At 43.4% G+C, this 17,762-nt stretch overlaps 2 protein-coding genes across 2 annotated transcripts; both read right to left on the reverse strand.

Moving 5' to 3' along the window:
• Positions 1 to 1,950: 1,950 nt before the first annotated feature.
• LOC143293971 (neuronal acetylcholine receptor subunit non-alpha-2-like) lies at positions 1,951 to 5,559 on the reverse strand. Its single transcript, XM_076605365.1, has 2 exons — positions 4,833 to 5,559; positions 1,951 to 2,501 (listed from the first exon to the last, which is right to left on the reverse strand). Exons 1-2 carry the CDS (start codon positions 5,557 to 5,559, stop codon positions 1,951 to 1,953), a joined length of 1,278 nt encoding a protein of 425 aa, XP_076461480.1.
• Positions 5,560 to 10,473: 4,914 nt separating this feature from the next.
• On the reverse strand, positions 10,474 to 17,209 carry LOC143293973 (acetylcholine receptor subunit alpha-1-A-like). Its single transcript, XM_076605366.1, has 4 exons — positions 16,438 to 17,209; positions 12,739 to 13,278; positions 11,940 to 12,002; positions 10,474 to 10,556 (listed from the first exon to the last, which is right to left on the reverse strand). Exons 1-4 carry the CDS (start codon positions 17,207 to 17,209, stop codon positions 10,474 to 10,476), a joined length of 1,458 nt encoding a protein of 485 aa, XP_076461481.1.
• Between the last annotated feature and the right edge of the window lie 553 nt (positions 17,210 to 17,762).

The following is a 17,762-nucleotide window of genomic DNA, read 5'->3' on the forward strand; positions in this document are numbered from 1 at the left end:
AAGAGGTGGAGGAGAGGGACTTAACGCTGGAGCCAGCGACGGGGTCGTTCTCCTGGTGGCACTTGGCTCCTCCTTGGGCGTCGAGACATCCCCCCCCCTCCTCCCGTGGGCCAGATTCACTGTGTTCCCGAGGACGACAGCATCAACCTGTGCTGTGTGTACATGGACAGGGGAGTTGTGTGGATTGCCTGGAAGAGAACGAGGGGCTAACTGTGCTGTGTGACATGGACAGGGGGGTTGTGTGGATTGCCTGGGAGAGAACGAGGGGTTGACCGTACGTCTTGTACCTGTGTATGTGAGATTGTGAGATAGCATGGAGTGTGAAGATCGTTTTGTTGTTCTGACTGACTTATGCATTGTCTACATTGGGCTCAAGGATAAGGGAAGGATGCAGATAGAAGGAGGTTGGGTGTGCCCATTCATCCCTTTCCCTTGAGGTAAAAACCCAGCAAAACCCACCCTTTCCCAAAAGTCTTCTTTGTTTTACCTCCTTTCTGAAGAAAAAGGTACACATCATTTGATCAAAAAGTCTTAATTCCCCATGCATTCACAGTCTAACAGCACACCTGAAACAATGGAAACAAGTGGTAACATATACAAAATGCATACAAGTGATCCCCTACCACGAATATGATATCACCAGAATCATACCATTGTAAATTACAAAGGTTAATCAAGCATTAAATGGAAGATGATTTTTAAAAATCAAAATGTTACATTAGCGAAATTGAAGGTTAAGAGGAAAAACTCCAGGTGCAATTTGATCAGTCCACTGCACTTCAACAAAAGTCCATAGATGACCAGCTGTGGAGACTGAAGCCACAACACGATAGCAACTGTCAGCTGAAGACACAACATTGCACAATTAGCACAGCCAACACCGACAGAGTGGATCAGTACATGTCTGGATCTGACTTAGAAGCAACGAAGACCACATCAGAGGTGTCCACTTTCGTTTGAACATTAAAAAAAACAACAAGAAAGCCTGGCTTTATTTTGATTGATACAATTATGATTGATACCAGCCAGTCCTCAAAATGTAAAGGGAAAATGATGTTCCATTCTTCACTCTTCATCAAATCAGATAATTATGCCTATATGAAAACCTTAAGAATAAAGGTATATATTGATTTATAGTAATGATCTAAATTTCAAAAGGCCTGAAGACGTGTAGACTGCAACACACACACTGCATCACACCTCTTAAAAGAAGAGGCAGATCCTTGACCTGCAGAATCAAAGTTTAGCAGCTTACCTTTAAATGCACAAGGGGGTTGGAACTGTTTACATGGCAATGGTAACTGTATTAGGACTATGAACAGGCCAGTGATGTATGAATATTGATTGGCAATGGTAACTGTATTAGGACTATGAACAGGCCAATGATGTGCATGAATATTGATACCGAAATAGTGCTAAATACTAAAGGTATCAAAGGTAAGGAAATGTCTCTTTTGCAATTACATAATTCCACTAAACATTTCCTGTTCAAATGTAAATGGGTTCAATACTGTAAACTAAAACAAAATGAAAAATGCACGTGTTGATATATCACAAAGTGCTTACTCACTTATGCACGCAAAATGACTAATACCTTTCAATTTCGTTTAAAAAAAAGTAATAACGAAAAATTGTACCTGTACATACATGTTAGAAAAAAACGGTTATCCTTTTACATATATATCAAATGTCACTGTCAGCCGAAATGTTCGATAAAGAGCAGACATACCAGACTTCTGATATCCTCTAAATATCTTTGGTTTCTTTCATTCTGTACTTTCTGTATACAAGCTATTGTCCATTTCATTTGTGGTCTGCAAGAAGAATTTTATGTGCCTGATTCATTGATAATATCTCCTATACATCTAATTTCTCAGTAAACTTTTAAATGAATATTTTAAGACACAGAAGTTCCTTGGTTTCAGTCTACTCAAACTCAGAATGAACGTGTTAGAACAAACCGTAGTAGTAACAGGCCATGACGGAGATGAAACTCAGACCAGCGATCAGTGACACGCTGAAGAAGAAGCGGAAGAGCAGTTTGTCCAGAGACCGGCTGACTCTCTGCCAGGTCATGTCCTGGGTGTACTCTTCCTCTCTCACCTTCCTCTTCCTGGCACACCTGGTCAGCAGCCCTTGAAGTCGGCTGCCTTTCACCTCTGTTCCCTGGGGATCACCTGGGCTGTCTGAGGAGACCTCTTCCACCTCCGTGTGGACGACGTGGCGGGGCTGGGGTGGTGGGTCCAGGCAGAGCAGTAACTCCAGGCCGATGGTCAGGGTCTGGAGGGTGGGAGGGACGGGGTGGTTGTGGGTGTCTCGGTGGAAGAGTTGCAGGGACAGGATGCAGAGCAAGACGTAGAGACCAGAACCAATCAGCTGACAGGCCAGAATGATGGCCAGGATAGACACGGTGTGTGGGGAGGAGGGAATGAGATCCACCATGTAGCTCATGTTCACCCCAAAGGACATGAAGGACGTCATGGCATACGCCAACCGTTCCCCTGCAATGCAAAGTAATGAGTCCAGGTGTTATAGTGTGCCAGCAGTGTCACCCCCCCCCACACACACACACTCTCCCCCTTCCCTCCCTTCCCCCCCCCACCCCCCATTCCCCCCAGCCCCACCCTTTCTTATCTCCCTTCCCGCTCCATCCACAGTGAAGTCTTTGAGGTCGCGCCAACACAGCACCACCCTCCCTCCTTCCACCCTCCCACTCCCAAGTCGGCTGTCTTTGGTCAGCAAGTCCGCATCACCCGGCCCAGTTGTTAAAACACGTGTGGTTATGTGATGTCTGCCGCAGTCCCCGTGCTGAACTTGATGTCGGCGTGTTCAAAACAGACGAGTGTCGGCATGTCAGAACATCCCGTGTGGCAGCTTGTCTTTCAAATCCTTCCCCATCTCCCCTTTCACAAACACAGCTGAGGTAGATGACAGGACTTCGGAACGTAAGCTAGGAAGAATTTATGCTAATGTGAACTTTGATCATGCGGGCGAACATGCCGAGAGTTGTATTGTCCTGTCTCCCCAATCTCTTTGTGACGTAAACGAGTGAACTTGTCACAAAATGTGTGTAGAAACAAGTAGCAAATCAGATCAATCTGTTGAATTGGACGAATTGGGATTAGGCAGTGAATCTGTCAGTCATTCACATAGCGTCACTGGGACAAGCAAAGATTGGTTATTTCAGTTCAACTAGTTGGGGGAGTGAGTGTTGTAGCTTGTATTAGTATGCACAGTATGTTGTGTGAAAGGATAAAACCAGTCAGCACAGCCAGTTCTTGGCAGTCTCCCAGAAGAAATGAACACTGACACAGGCTGACTGACTGAATGGTGATGTGAGGTGCAAGGAAATCCTTGTTGGGCTGTGAGTACATGACTTGTAATTGTTTTGTTATTTTGATGTCTTAGTTTTGTTAGGAAGAATGTTTTGTGTCAATGAAAAGCCACTTTAAGTTGATCTTGTGGCTGGTGGAAAGAAAAGGGGTTAATGTGTGGATGGAAGTACTGGCCTATATGTTTTGAGTCACGCCCCCCCTCCCTCCCCCTCTTTTATTTTGTTACAGATATCTTGTTCTGTATTTTTGATGTATTACTTGTTTTTTATATAGTAGGTGGTGTAGGTTCAGTGTGAACTGAACAGATCTATATGCTAACACAATGACAGTGAGTGTTGAGGGTTTTTCATGTGTGTGTGCACATAGGGGGTAACAGCAAGTGTTGTGGAACACATGTTTGATTTGTTGGTAGTTGTGATAACATGTGTAGTTGTGCTATGTGTCAGTGGTTTACTTTGTTCAGACAAAGTGGGAAAGCACATTGTACAACTACCATGTGTAGTTGTGCTATGTGTCAGTGGTTTACTTTGTTCAGACAAAGTGGGAAAGCACACTGCAATGTGGTTAATGAGTTGATTAACAAGGAGAGCACTGAGGGTCAGTGCTATGTTGTTGCACATAGATATTTACCAGAGATATGTTGGAAGTAATAATTTCCTTACATGTACTTGTGTCAGTGGGACACTGTATGAAGGCAAAGAGGAGATTTGTTTGGTCATGGTAACACACAGTTTTATTGTATGATGGGTAACATGAGTTGAACACTCTGGGTTGTATTGGTCAGTCACAGGTATGGTGCACAGTATGGTATGTCACTGTTGGTGGCAGGTATGCTTGATGAAGTTTGTATTATCTCACATAGATCTATGTGTGAGAGGAGTGCATACTGGTGGACATGTGATGAAAGGTGCTGAGAGGGTATAGGGTTTTGGTTTTGTGTTTGTGTTCCAGGTGTGCTGCTTGTAGGTGCTGCTTTAGGTGAAGGGTGAATTTTTTTACTGTGTGCTGCTTGTAGGAAGTACTTGAAGTAGGCAGTGTGTGTTGCCTTAGTGTGTGTTGCTTTTGCTAAGTAGGGTGAACTGCTTAGTGTGTGTGCTATATTGTAAAATAAACACCATAAAAACCACTCCATGTGGCCCTGCTATTGGTGTGAGGAGAGCAAGTGAGTGTGTGCATCATCAGTCGATCCTATATCCCTGTCTGCTCCCCTCTCTTGGATTAGAATCATGAGGCACTAGTTATATCACAAACCTGAAAGTGAACTGTATGGACTAGTACGTCATTTGACAAGTGAGCAGATCATCGTTAGCTGCTGCTCGTACAGAAAACGGACATAGTATGACAGTAGTGCCACACATAAATTCTTGGGTGTTTTGATCTTTGATCAAAATATCTTTCTTATTGGGTAGGCACAACTCAAAAGAGACACATTTTAGACAAAATGAAAGTATCAATTTTTTATGAAACACATTACTTTCAAAGGTACAAAGGACCTACCTGATTCAGAAGGAACTGTGAACACATACACCTTGACAACAGACAGCATGGTCATTGGCAGCAGTACTGTCAGAACCAATAGTGTAGGTCTTCTGCGAAGTGTAGCTTCATAGGTCAGGGATGAGAACTGAGATGGATACAGCCCTTTCCTCTCCATCCAAGCATTGGAAGCTATCAGGTTCCACTGTCCGTTTTCCTGGTACAACTCCAGGTCAATGTAGTGGTTGACAGCCTGCAGAATCACTGTCTCCACATTGTCCCCCCAGCTGAACAGCTGCCACGTGCATCGCTGGATGTCGAAAGGGAAAAAGGTGACGCTTACGTTACATATAGTTTCAAAACGTTCTGCGGGATACCATGCAACCAAGCCACTGTTGTAAACATCCATGATAACATACTGTTCACCGACAGGTTTGCGTTCTTTCAAAGTGTTCTCCACTGTCAGTTGAGGTCTCCATAGTCGATCACCTGGAGGAATGATGCTTTTGACTCCCCCATAGTCTGTGGGGTTCCACGTCAGGTAGTCGTTCTGCCAAGTCACCCTCATCCAGCCGTTACTGACCAGTTTCTGGCCGACAATGTCCAGATTGACGATGGACATGAGGTGGAAGGAGACATTGACCACAGTGGGCCGTGTGAGGTCTTTCTCAGGACGGACGTGGGGGCTCAGGGTCAGCAGATCATCATGGAGCTTGCTGACGTTCAGGGCTGACTGACTCAGGCACATGTCCGTGATCAGCGCCAAGAGAAAGACAGTCAGTGATGATTTCATTTTTTTATATTTCATGTTTTTTCTGGGAAGAAAACGAGTGGTGTTGCAGAGACTAAATAGGTTGGTGAAGAAAGGGAATCAAATTGGCACTACTGTCGTTTCACATGCAGCTTACAGCTTTCCTCTGGGTGACTTCGGTCTTCCGTGTACGTCCTCACTCTGAGATAAAATGATGGCGGCAGCTGCTGATGTATACTGAACATTACATCAGACGCAGCCTGCCTGTTTGCTTTAGTTGAAAAATTGCTTGAATATTTTACCGCTATCAGTTCCTGCCATTAGAGTGAGAGTGGAAGAGATGGAGGGATGGAATGTCAGCATACCAACACATGCAATCAGTTGGGAAATTGCCTGAAGCAAGCGGTGTTTGCCATGCTCTCCCAGCAGAACGAAATCATCGATTTGAAATCAGGATCAGGGAAAGGTTCATGCTGCTTTCATGACAACCACACTTCTGCACGACCAGTGACTGAACAATTCTACATCAGATCCAATATCTATGGCTTCAGTATATGAGCATTTATTCCTGCTTTTCTCAACCTAAATCTGACGATGCTTAAAAATCTGTGTCAGTTTTTGGTTATGGCTGAAATATTATCTTCTCTGTGAAAGATATTTTAAAGCAATGAAACTTAATGTTTTAGTGTTTTCTATCTAACGGTGCAAGGTTTTTTGTTGTTTTTTGTACGATGTTATAACTCCGTCTTTGAATTTCAAAGTACATCCCTCACTTCCAGTTCCCTGTTGTATCCAAACTGTCATAAATCCATGCACAGTTAATGTCAGTTTCAACTTCAAAAAGGTATCAAAACATGTTGACAGATCTATTTCACTTCACCGCATCTGCTACTAAAAACAAAAAAAGAAAATAATAAAAAGCAGCTGATGCCTGACCATGACACAAACCCATCTCGCTGATCCGGCCTTGAGATGCCAGCCAAGGTTTGTGTAAAACAATAAAAAGAAATAATAAGACAAAATGAACAAATAAGTAAATAATTAGAATGTATTGAAAAGGAAATACGTAGAAGGCAAATAATTGGAATATAAACAAACAAAATAAATAAATAAATAAATAACATAAAATGGGCCACGCTTTGCGAACCTGCGTGCATGTACTTATGCGTACACAATGACAAGTGTGCAAATGCACACAAACACGCATACACATAGACACAGACACTCACCCTACATATGCAACAATTTGCAGATTCACGGACACAAAGGCCCAAATCTCGAACTCATAAACAAATATACAGAAATCAGACCCCACACCAATGAAAGCACACGAATTCACACACACACACACAAACGCCGCCGAAATGCCAGGTTACTGCAAATAAAAAATGTTAGAGAGAAAGAGAGAAACTGGGAGGGGGGGGGGGGGGGGGGGTTCAAAAATATATACGTTTAACACTGGAAGGTTTCTTCGTGCAGACAAGCACTGCACGTTGCGGGTATGAACAGTAATGGACACGGCCCTGCAGCGGTGTAATTATCACTGGAATGGTGACAGGACACTGGATCAATCTCACAGTCTACACTTTTCATATTGTCTGTCTGCACACCACGGAAATACGGTTTACATTCAAATGTCCACTGCTTCATTAACACACCACAACTTGGCGTTAAACAAATAACGCAAACAAAGTTTCGATACTTTCACATCTTAAGTATTCTAAAGTTAGGAACCTATCAACTGCAATTTCCGTGCACATCAGAAGCAGTATTTCCATCAGTATATGTGTTTAACTGGTTTTTCACTCAATCTGGGGATAATTTTCTGCCTCAAGTCCCCACAAACAGATGGTCATGTGGAAAGTGTCACCAGCAACCACCAACCATGCACACCACACAACAAATCTGGGTCAGGTCTGTTTCCTTTAATGATGAACATGTAGCCCAATCACATGACAGGCAAGTTGGATCGGTGAAGAACTGAAAATTTAAAAAAAAAAAAGGATACTTAGTTTTCTCAACAAAACAAAAATGCTAACGTCGTAACGATGAAAGTCTGATCCGTTGCACCACCGCGCACCAAAAACATTGAAAGAGTATTTTATGCGAACTGAAGGGATTTGAGGAAAGAATGAGAACTGCAAGAGGGACCACGCTCTTCGGAATGGCGGTGCACATGACATCTAAAAAGACAAACCGATAACATTTCTGGAGACAGAACTGTAATTGTACTTAATTTTGGTACAGTTTTACTAGCTTCGTGAATGTACAGCCATCTTGTCACATTCACAAATTTCACAGCTGCTCTTTCCGTAAACAAACAGTATCAGTATCAGTAGCTCAAGGAGGCGTCACTGCGTTCGGTCAAATCCATATACGCTACACCACATCTGCCAAACAGATGCCTGCCTAGCAGCGTAACCCAACGCGCTTAGTCAGGCCTTGAGAAAAAAAAAGAAGAAAAAAGAATACTGATAATAATGGCAATAATGATAATAGTGATGATGATAAAAACAGTAATAATAATAATAGTGATAAATGAAAATAAAATAAAAAGACAATAATGATGATAAATAAGCAAATGTAAAACATGCAGACACGCATACACACACACATACATTAACAGATATGCAACAAACATGCATTTTCACAGATATGAAAGCGCAAACAAATACACATAAACGTAAACGAGCCCCGACACACACACACACACACACACACACCCTCCCTACACTCATTCCTAGGCAACGTATCGCAGCTTCCACGGCACACACACTTACATAATCACACACACATACACCCATATCCCCCCCCCCCCCCCAATATATATATATATATATATATGCACACCTGCACGTTCCAATATTCCGTTAGTCCAACAGTACAGACATGCTTACACACACATACCTCATCCTTCACACACACACACATATCATATATATATATATATATATATATACATACACACACACACACACACACACACACACACACACACACACATATATATATATATATATATATATATATACACACACAGAGGCTGACACTGATTGGCCGAAAGAGATGTGGGAATTGATCTCTGATGCCAGGAACGTGGCGTCTAGCGTGTTGCTCAGTCTTTTGTATTCAAAAAAGCCCACAAAGACTGTTCCGTTTTGAAGAAATTTGTTCAATGTTGGTTTGGGAATGATGCCAATATTCGTTTGATTTGCAAAGTATCGTGCTCTACCTTTCATGCTTGACTTACGGCCGCTCCCTCTCTCTACCTTTATTTCTCTGAGGCGATCAATGGTGTGATGGCCTTGTACCTGTTCTTTTTGGTATTCTTTGACTTTTCTGAGGATTTCCGATTTTCCTAGATGTAGAACGCTCGTTGTTGCGTTTCCAGCAAGTCTGTCAGCTCGCCCATTTCCCTTAACACCTGCATGTCTCGGGCAGTATATATGACCATGTAAGTTTTTTAATCTGAAAGTTGCATTGCCTCATGCCACTCTGGGCTTCCCATTCCGTTTTCAATTTTCTGTATGAGGTCTACTGAGTCCGTTAGAATCATGGCATGTTGGTATCCAGGCATATGGATAGATCATAGCCACTGAAGGGCTTCAACTTCCATCGTTAGGCTGGAGGTTGTGCCTTTGTAGGCAGCATTCTCTTTCCTAATTGTTTTTCGATTTTGTTTCGCAGTGAATCCCCAACCGGACTGGTCTTTGGTGACTGAGCCATCTGTGTAGATGATGATGTCCTCTTCTTTACTGTTTTCTTCTATGAGTAGTTTCACTTCTGCATCAGTTTTACCCTCTGGCCATTCCCGACAATGTCTTCCTAGAGTGGGTGAAATGGCTGTGTTGAATAGATGGTTGAGGTTTTCGGGGTTTTTCTCCCATTCTTTTGTTCTTTCAGGTCTTGTAGTCGGCATTCTAGCTGGATTGTGTCTACTGCTTGCCCCATCCATGATCTTCCTTGTCCTAGACGGCTGCCTTTGGTTCCTTGACTTCATCATGCAGTGGGTTTTGAGGGTTTTCTAATGCTCTGAAGTAGGTCTTAACCTGTTCTAACTTGTTTCTGGCCAGCACTGAAGGAAAGTCAAGCAGGTATCGCATGGTTTCCGTGGGCGTGTCTTTTGTTGTTCCAAGGATCAGTGTCATAGCTTCATTTTGAACTCTAATTTTAGGAGGCTGCTTTGAGACGGTGTTGTTTACCCAAGTCCGTAGTTGACCACACTGAGAATAAGTGATTGATATAGCAGAAAGAGGTGGCGTTGTTCAATACCTTTGGTTGCCGTTACTTTTAAAACTGGAAAACCCTTTTTGCATTGAGAACAGTATTTTGCGAATGTTTTCTGAAGGTCAGCATCCTGTCGAACTGTATTCCTAGGTAGCGTAAGCATTCGGTTTTCTCGATCTGAATTCCGTCGAATGACACAGATGGTGGTCAAACAAACAAACAAGAAAGAAAAAACAAGAGAGGCAAGGCCTTCAAGATGTATCCAGTATAGGAAACATGAGGGAGAAAAAAAATTTTAAATCGTTAAAATGGGTCCTGTATTCAATATTAAGCTTTGACAAAACAAAAAAACAAACAAAAAAACAAAAAAGCCCACACAACACACACAACAGGCATGCATCGAACCAAGGATGTTCTATTCGGAAACAAGTCTTAACCCCAATGCTACGACGTATCTGACGTCACTCGACCAAGTTTGATAATTAAGCTATGTTTATTTTCTGTTGGTTTGTTGTTGTTGTTTTTACGCGATGATTATAATTATTGAATTTGAGATAATAACGCCATCTAAACAATGTTTTCTTGACATATCTCGATTATGTCGTTTCGAATACCACGTCAATAGAACAAAACCAGCACGCCAAGCCCACCTGGAGTGACAGCTAGCAGCTTCTAAGGGCCTGCTCACGCCGCATTGGGCCACACACCCTCTAAGACCGCTACAACGTGCACCCTACGTGCGTTGTACACAACTTCAATCTCCAGTACTGTCAACAGCAGTTACAATAACTTTATACCTCTCATATTTTCATAATGAAGGCTCAGCCCTGAGGGACTTCTGACACAAGAATCCCACAAATAGGTTTTATAAATTCACAGCACACACGCCATCTAAGCACTTCAAATGATCAAAAATGACAGTTAAATCAGAAATACAAACATTCTGGTAGCACATCCAAACAAGTGCTAACTTTAATGTTCCATTTTGTCCAGGCTCATTTGGAGCATCAGAACCGTCCAAGCCACACACGGCCAAATAATTTCTGACTCGAGTCACAGAGTCTGGTTCCTTGTCTTTCCTTAGACAAAGGAGGTGTCTCCTCAAACGAATATTGGGCTAAATGTAATAGCACTTATTTTTGTGGCACTTTGAATGATTGTGTGGTTGAAATTGCATGTGTGCATTGTTGCTGGTGATGCTAGGGGAAGCAATTGCGTGTTATTTGTAAATATAATTTTACTCAATATCAGTGAGTCGAGTTCTGGATAGCTCAACTGATCCCGTCACAACAACTGTAAGCCAAAGCGTGAGAATCGGTTGTGACGGACGGGTCCTAGTGTTTCAATTTTTGGCCTTTTGTCACACTGATGAGGTGAGGATATCTTTAGTATTACTGTTAGGTCCTATTATTGCTATTATTATTCATATGTTTTTGTTCATTATTTATCAAACATTTTGTATTTTTCTTGCAAATTGGATGACTAAGTTTGTCTATTTTAGAAAACTAATGGAAAGGGAACCATTTCTGGAATTGTTTGGTATTTGATTTCCATTCGATTGTCTTTGTGATTATCATAGATCAGTGCATTCAAATGCTAAAGTGTTATATCTATATTGTCTGAATGTTTTCAGTTTGGTTGCACTACTTAAGTTCAATGTGAAAGCAATAAACGCCCACCAACACACACGCAACAACAATAACCACAACACAGCCGTTCCGAGTCTCTGGTCTGATTCCTCAGACAACCTTGGCTACACCTTGGCAGCTGTTGAAGTGTCCTCTTCCTGAACGTTCTAAGCGTCACCGAGGAACTCACGCACTCTGAAGTTGGGGCAAAAGGGGTAGGAATGTAGACTGAGGGAAAGGGGTAATTCACGCACTGAGACACGCTCACTGGGGAAAAATGAAAACACAGGCATATGGAAAGAAGAATACAACCAAATAAACAAACTTCCCGCGACAACCTGGAACTGGTGTTCCAGCCGTTGTAACGCCCGCCGACAAACGACGACAACATGCTGTTTCACCACAGCAGAAGACATGGGGAGATCAATCCCCCAAACACCTGGTGGAAGGTGACTCTCACAGCAGTTGACAATGGGGTGCCAGACAGATACATGCACAAGCTAAAACCGAAACACAACTCACTGATGGAGTTGCTCCACACGTGGGAGGCGGGCCGAGCGCGTTGCCTGCCTACCTGGCGGCTTCCTGAAAGTATGTCAGCTCAGGGCAGTCTCACACTCAGGATATGGCGAAGCGTGACATTGACAACTTTCCTCTTCGTTACTCTTCATCAAATCGGATAATTATGCCAGTATTAAATGCCTTAAGATTAAATCTATATACTGATTTACAGTAAAAATTTAAAATTAAAAAATACATGAAGGCGTGTAGACTGCTCCATGCACACTGCACCACATCTCAAGAAAAGGCAGATCCCTCACCTGTGGAAAGACCCAAGGCGCGGATCAATGTTTAGCAGTAAACTACAACAAAATGAAAAATGCATGTGTTGATGTATCACAAAGTGCTTGCGGTTACAGACATACATGCAAAATGATCTGATACCTTTCAATTTCGTTTTTAAAAAAGTATATTAAAAAAAATGTATCTGCAAATACATGTTAGAAAAAATCCCACAGTTATTCTTCTTCTTTTTTTCTTCGTTCTTGAGCTGTCATTGTCAACTGAAATGTTTGAACAGACATACTAGATTTCTGATATCATATAAACATCTGTTGTTGTTGTTTATTCTGCACTTCCTCTATACATGCTATACTCAGTTTTTATTTGTAGTTTGCGAGTTGAATTTTATGTGCCTGATTCATTGATAATATCTCCTATACATCTAGTTTCTCAGTAAACTTTTAAATGAATATTTTAAGACACAGAAGTTCCTTGGTTTCAGTCTACTCAAACTCAGAATGAACGTGTTAGAACAAACCGTAGTAGTAACAGGCCATGACGGAGATGACACTCAGACCAGTGATCAGTAACACACTGAAGAAGAAGCGGAAGAGCAGTTTGTCCAGAGACCGGCTGACTCTCTGCCAGGTCATGTCCTGGGTGTACTCTTCCCCTCTCACCTTCCTCTTCCTGGCACACCTGGTCAGCAGCCCTTGAAGTCGGCTGCCTTTCACCTCTGTTCCCTGGTGATCACCTGGGCTGTCTGAGGAGACCTCTTCCACCTCCGTGTGGACGACGTGGCGGGGCTGGGGTGGTGGGTCCAGGCAGAGCAGTAACTCCAGGCCAATGGTCAGGGTCTGGAGGGAGGGAGGGACGGGGTGGTTGTGGGGGTCTCGGTGGAAGAGTTGCAGGGACAGGATGCAGAGCAAGACGTAGAGACCAGAACCAATCAGCTGACAGGCCAGAATGATGGCCAGGATAGACACGGTGTGTGGGGAGGAGGGAACAAGATGCACGATGTAGCTCATGTACACCCCAAAGGACATGAAGGACGTCATGGCATACGCCAACCGTTCCCCTGCAATACAAAGTAATGAGTCCAGGTGTTATAGTGTGCCAGCAGTGTCACCCCCACCACCCACACTCTCCCCCTTCCCTCCCTTTCCCTCCCCCCCCCCCCACCCCCCCATTCCCCCCCACCCCACCCTTTCTTATCTCCCTTCCCGCTCCATCCAAAGTGAAGTCTTTGAGGTCGCGCCGTCACAGCACCACCCTCCCTCCTTCCACCCTCCCGCACCCCCACTGCCTAGTTGGCTGTCTTTGGTCAGCAAGTCCACATCACCCAGCCCAGTCGTTGAAACACATGCAGTTATGTGATGTCTGTCGCAATCCCCGTGCTGAACTTGATGTCGGCGTGTTCGAAACAGACGAGTGTCAGCATGTCAGAACGTTCCATGTGGCGGCCTGTCTTTCAAGTCGTTCCCCATCTCCCCTTTCACAAACACAGCTGAGGTGGATGGCGGGACTTCGGAACGTAAGCTAGGGAGAATTTATGCAAATGTGAACTTTGATCATGCTGGCTAACATGCTGAGAGTTGTATTGTCCTGTGTCCCCAATCTCTTTGTGACATAAACGAGTGAACTTATCACAAAATGTGGGTGGAAACAAGTGGGCTGAATTGTAGCGAATCAGATCAATCTGTTGAACTGGACGAATTGGGATTAAGCAGTGAATCTGTCAGTCATTCACATTGCGTCACTAGGAGAAGCAAAGATTGGTTATTTCAGTTCAACTAGTTGGGAGAGTGAGTGTTGTAGCTTGTATTAGTATGCACAGTATGTTGTGGGAAGGGAATAAAACCAGTCAGCACAGCCAGTTCTTAGCAGTCTCCCAGAAGAAATGAACACTGACACAGGCTGACGGACTGAACGGTGATGTGAGGTGCAAGGAAATCCTTGTTGGGCTGTGAGTACATGACTTGTAATGGTTTTGCTATTTTGATGTCTTAGTTTTGTTGGGAACAATGTTTTGTGTCAGTGAAAAGCCACTTTAAGTTGATCTTGTGGCTGGTGGAAAGAAAAGGGGTTAATGTGTGGAGGGAAGTACTGGCCTATATCTTTTGAGTCCCCCCTCCCCCTCTTCTATTTTGTTACAGATATCTTGTTCTGTATTTTTGATGTCTTACTTACTTGTTTTGTATATAGTAGGTGGTGTTGGTTCAGTGTGAACTGAACAGATCTATATGCTAACACACTGACAGTGAGTGTTGAGGGTTTTTCATGTGTGTGTGCACATGGGGGTAACAGAAAGTGTTGTGGAACACATGTCTGATTTGTTGGTAGTTGTGATAACATGTGTAGTTGTGCTATGTGTCAGTGGTTTACTTTGTTCAGACAAAGTGGGAAAGCACACTGCAATGTGGTTAATGAGTTGATTAACAAGGAGAGCACTGAGGGTCAGTGCTATGTTGTTGCACATAGATATTTACCAGAGATATGTTGGAAGTAATAATTTCCTTACATGTACTTGTGTCAGTGGGACACTGTATGAAGGCAAAGAGGAGATTGTTTGGTCATGGTAACACACAGTTTTATTGTATGATGGGTAATATGAATTGAACACTCTGGGTTGTATTGGTCAGTCACTAGTGGCATCAGAGATCTTTTCCCATCCCTCTTGCGGCCAATCAGTGGCAGCCTCTGTGCGTGTGTGTATGTGTGTGTTTGTGTGCATGTGTGGGTCTGTATTTTTGAGTGCGTTTGTGCATGCGCGAGAGTGTAAGTGTACACAAGTGTCAGTAGAGTTCTGTGCACGTGTGTGTGTGTGTGTGTGTGTGTGTGTAAGGGGGAGGTGGGGGTGGGGGGAAGGTGGGGTAGAGGATGAGGTATGTGAGTGTATGCATTCCTACACTGTGGGAGCAACAGGATACTGGAACGTATATATATATATATATCTTTGTACATATGTGTGTGGAGATATGGGCATATGTGTGTGCGCTTGTACAAGTAAGTGTTCATCTGTGTGTGTGTGTGTGTGTGTGTGTGTGTGTGTGTGTGCCGTGGAAGCTGTGATACGTAGACTAGAAACGAGTGTGTGGAGGAGGGGGGTAGAGGAGGTGCAGGGTAATGTGTGTGGTGTGTGTGTGTGTGTTGGAGCTCATGTACGTTTATATGTATTTGACTGTGCTTTCATATCTGTGAAACTGCATGTTCGGTGCATATCTGTTATGCATGTGTGGGTGTATATGTGAATGTGTGTCTTCATGTTTTACATCTATTTCCTTTTTTTTTTTTTTTTTTTTTTTTTTACATTATAGTTATTATTTATTATTTATTTATTTATTTGTGTAAGCTTATCTATCATTTATTCACCTTTTTTTTTCCTCAAGGCCTGACTAAGCGCGTTGGGTTACGCTGCTGGTCAGGCATCTGCTTGGCAGATGTGGTGTAGCGTATATGGATTTGTCCGAACGCAGTGACGCCTCCTTGAGCTACTGAAACTGAAACTGGTCAGTCACAGGTATGGTGCACAGTATGGTATGTCACTGTTGGTGGCAGGAAAGCTTGATGAAGTTTGTATTACCTCACATAGATCTATGTGTGAGAGGAGTGCATACTGGTGGACATGTGATGAAAGGTGCTGAGGGTATTGGGTTTTGGTTTTGCGTTTGTGTTCCAGGTGTGCTGCTTGTAGATGCTGCTTGTAGATGCTGCTTTAGGTGTAGGGTGAACTTTTTACTGTGTGCTGCTTGTAGGAAGTACTTGAAGTTGGCAGTGTGTGCTGCCTTAGTGTGTGTTGCTTTTGCTAAGTAGGGTGAACTGCTTAGTGTGTGTGCTGTATTGTAAAGTAAACACTATAAAAACCACTCCATGTGGCCCTGCTATTGGTGTGAGGAGAGCAAGTGAGTGTGTGCATCATCAGTCGATCCTATATCCCTGTCTGCTCCCCTCTCTTGGATTAGAATCATGGGGCACTAGTTATATCACAAACCTGAAAGCGAATTGTATGGACTAGTACGTCATTTGACAGGTGAGCAGATCATCGTTAGCTGCTGCTCGTACAGAAAACGGACATAGTATGACAGTAGTGCCACACATAAATTCTTGGGTGTTTTGATCTTTGATCAAAATATGTTTCTTATTGGGGTAGGCACAACTCAAAAGAGACATTTTAGACAAAATGAAAGTATCATTTTTTTTATGAAACACATTACTTTCAAAGGTACAAAGGACCTACCTGATTCAGAAGGAACTGTGAACACATACACGTTGACAACAGACAGCATGGTCATTGGCAGCAGTACTGTCAGAACCAATAGTGTAGGTCTTCTGCGAAGTGTAGCTTCATAGGTCAGGGATGAGAACGGAACTGGATACAGTCCTTTCCTCTCCATCCAAACATTGGAAGCTATCAGGTTCCACTGTCCGTTTTCCTGGTACAACTCCAGGTCAATGTAGTGGTTGACAGCCTGCAGAATCACTGTCTCCACATTGTCCCCCCAGCTGAACAGCTGCCACGTGCATCGCTGGATGTCGAAAGGGAAAAAGGTGACGCTTACGTTACATATGGTTTCAAAACGTTCTGCGGGATACCATGCAACCAAGCCACTATTGTAAACATCCATGATAACATACTGTTCACCGACAGGTTTGCGTTCTTTCAATGTGTTCTCCACTGTCAGTTGAGGTCTCCACAGTCGATCACCTGGAGGAATGATGGTTTTGATTCCCCCATAGTCTGTCGGGTTCCACGTCAGGTAGTCGTTCTGCCAAGTCACCCTCATCCAGCCGTTGCTGACCAGTTTCTGGCCGACAATGTCCAGACTGACGATGGACATGAGGTGGAAGGAGACGTTGACCACAGTGGGCCGTGTGAGGTCTTTCTCAGGACGGACATGGGGGCTCAGGGTCAGCAGATCATCATGGAGCTTGCTGACGTTCAGGGCTGACTGACTCAGGCACATGTCCGTGATCAGCGCCAAGAGAAAGACCGTCAGTGATGATTTCATTTTTTTATATTTCAAGTTTTTTTCTGGACTCTGGGAAGAAAACGAGTGGTGTTGCAGAGACTAAACAGGTTGGTGAAGAAAGGGAATCAAATTGGCACTACTGTCGTTTCACATGCAGCTTACAGCTTTCCTCTGGGTGACTTCGGTCTTCCGTGTACGTCCTCACTCTGAGATAAAATGATGGCGGCAGCTGCTGATGTATACTGAACACTACATCAGACGCAGCCTGCCTGTTTGCTTTTGTTGAAAAATTGCTTGAATATTTTACCACTATCAGCTCCTGCCATTAGAGTGAGAGTGGAAGAGATGGAGGGATGGAATGTTAGCAGACCAACACATGCAATCAGTTGGGAAATTGCCTGAAGCAAGCGGTGTTTGCCATGCTCTCCCAGCAGAATGAAATCATCGATTTGAAATCAGGATCAGGGAAAGGTTCATGTTGCTTTCATGACAACCACACTTCTGCACGACCAGTGACTGAACAATTCTACATCAGATCCAGTATCTATGGCTTCAGTATATGAGCATTTATTCCTGATTTTCTCAACCTAAA

This window comes from Babylonia areolata, chromosome 19 (assembly GCF_041734735.1).
Source record: "Babylonia areolata isolate BAREFJ2019XMU chromosome 19, ASM4173473v1, whole genome shotgun sequence".
NCBI classification, from domain to species: domain Eukaryota; kingdom Metazoa; phylum Mollusca; class Gastropoda; order Neogastropoda; family Buccinidae; genus Babylonia; species Babylonia areolata.

Coding starts and splice junctions, on each gene's coding strand:
- LOC143293971 (XM_076605365.1), bottom strand. CDS start 5,559: ATGTGCCTGAGTCAGTCAGCCCTGAACGTCAGCAAGCTCCATGATGAT. Junction 2,502..4,832: donor CACAGTTCCTTCTGAATCAG/GTAGGTCCTTTG, acceptor TTTGCATTGCAG/GGGAACGGTTGGCGTATGCC.
- LOC143293973 (XM_076605366.1), bottom strand. CDS start 17,209: ATGAAATCATCACTGACGGTCTTTCTCTTGGCGCTGATCACGGACATG. Junction 13,279..16,437: donor CACAGTTCCTTCTGAATCAG/GTAGGTCCTTTG, acceptor TTTGTATTGCAG/GGGAACGGTTGGCGTATGCC. Junction 10,557..11,939: donor CGTGTGGAGCAACTCCATCA/GTGAGTTGTGTT, acceptor TGCTGTTGACAG/TACTGGAGATTGAAGTTGTG.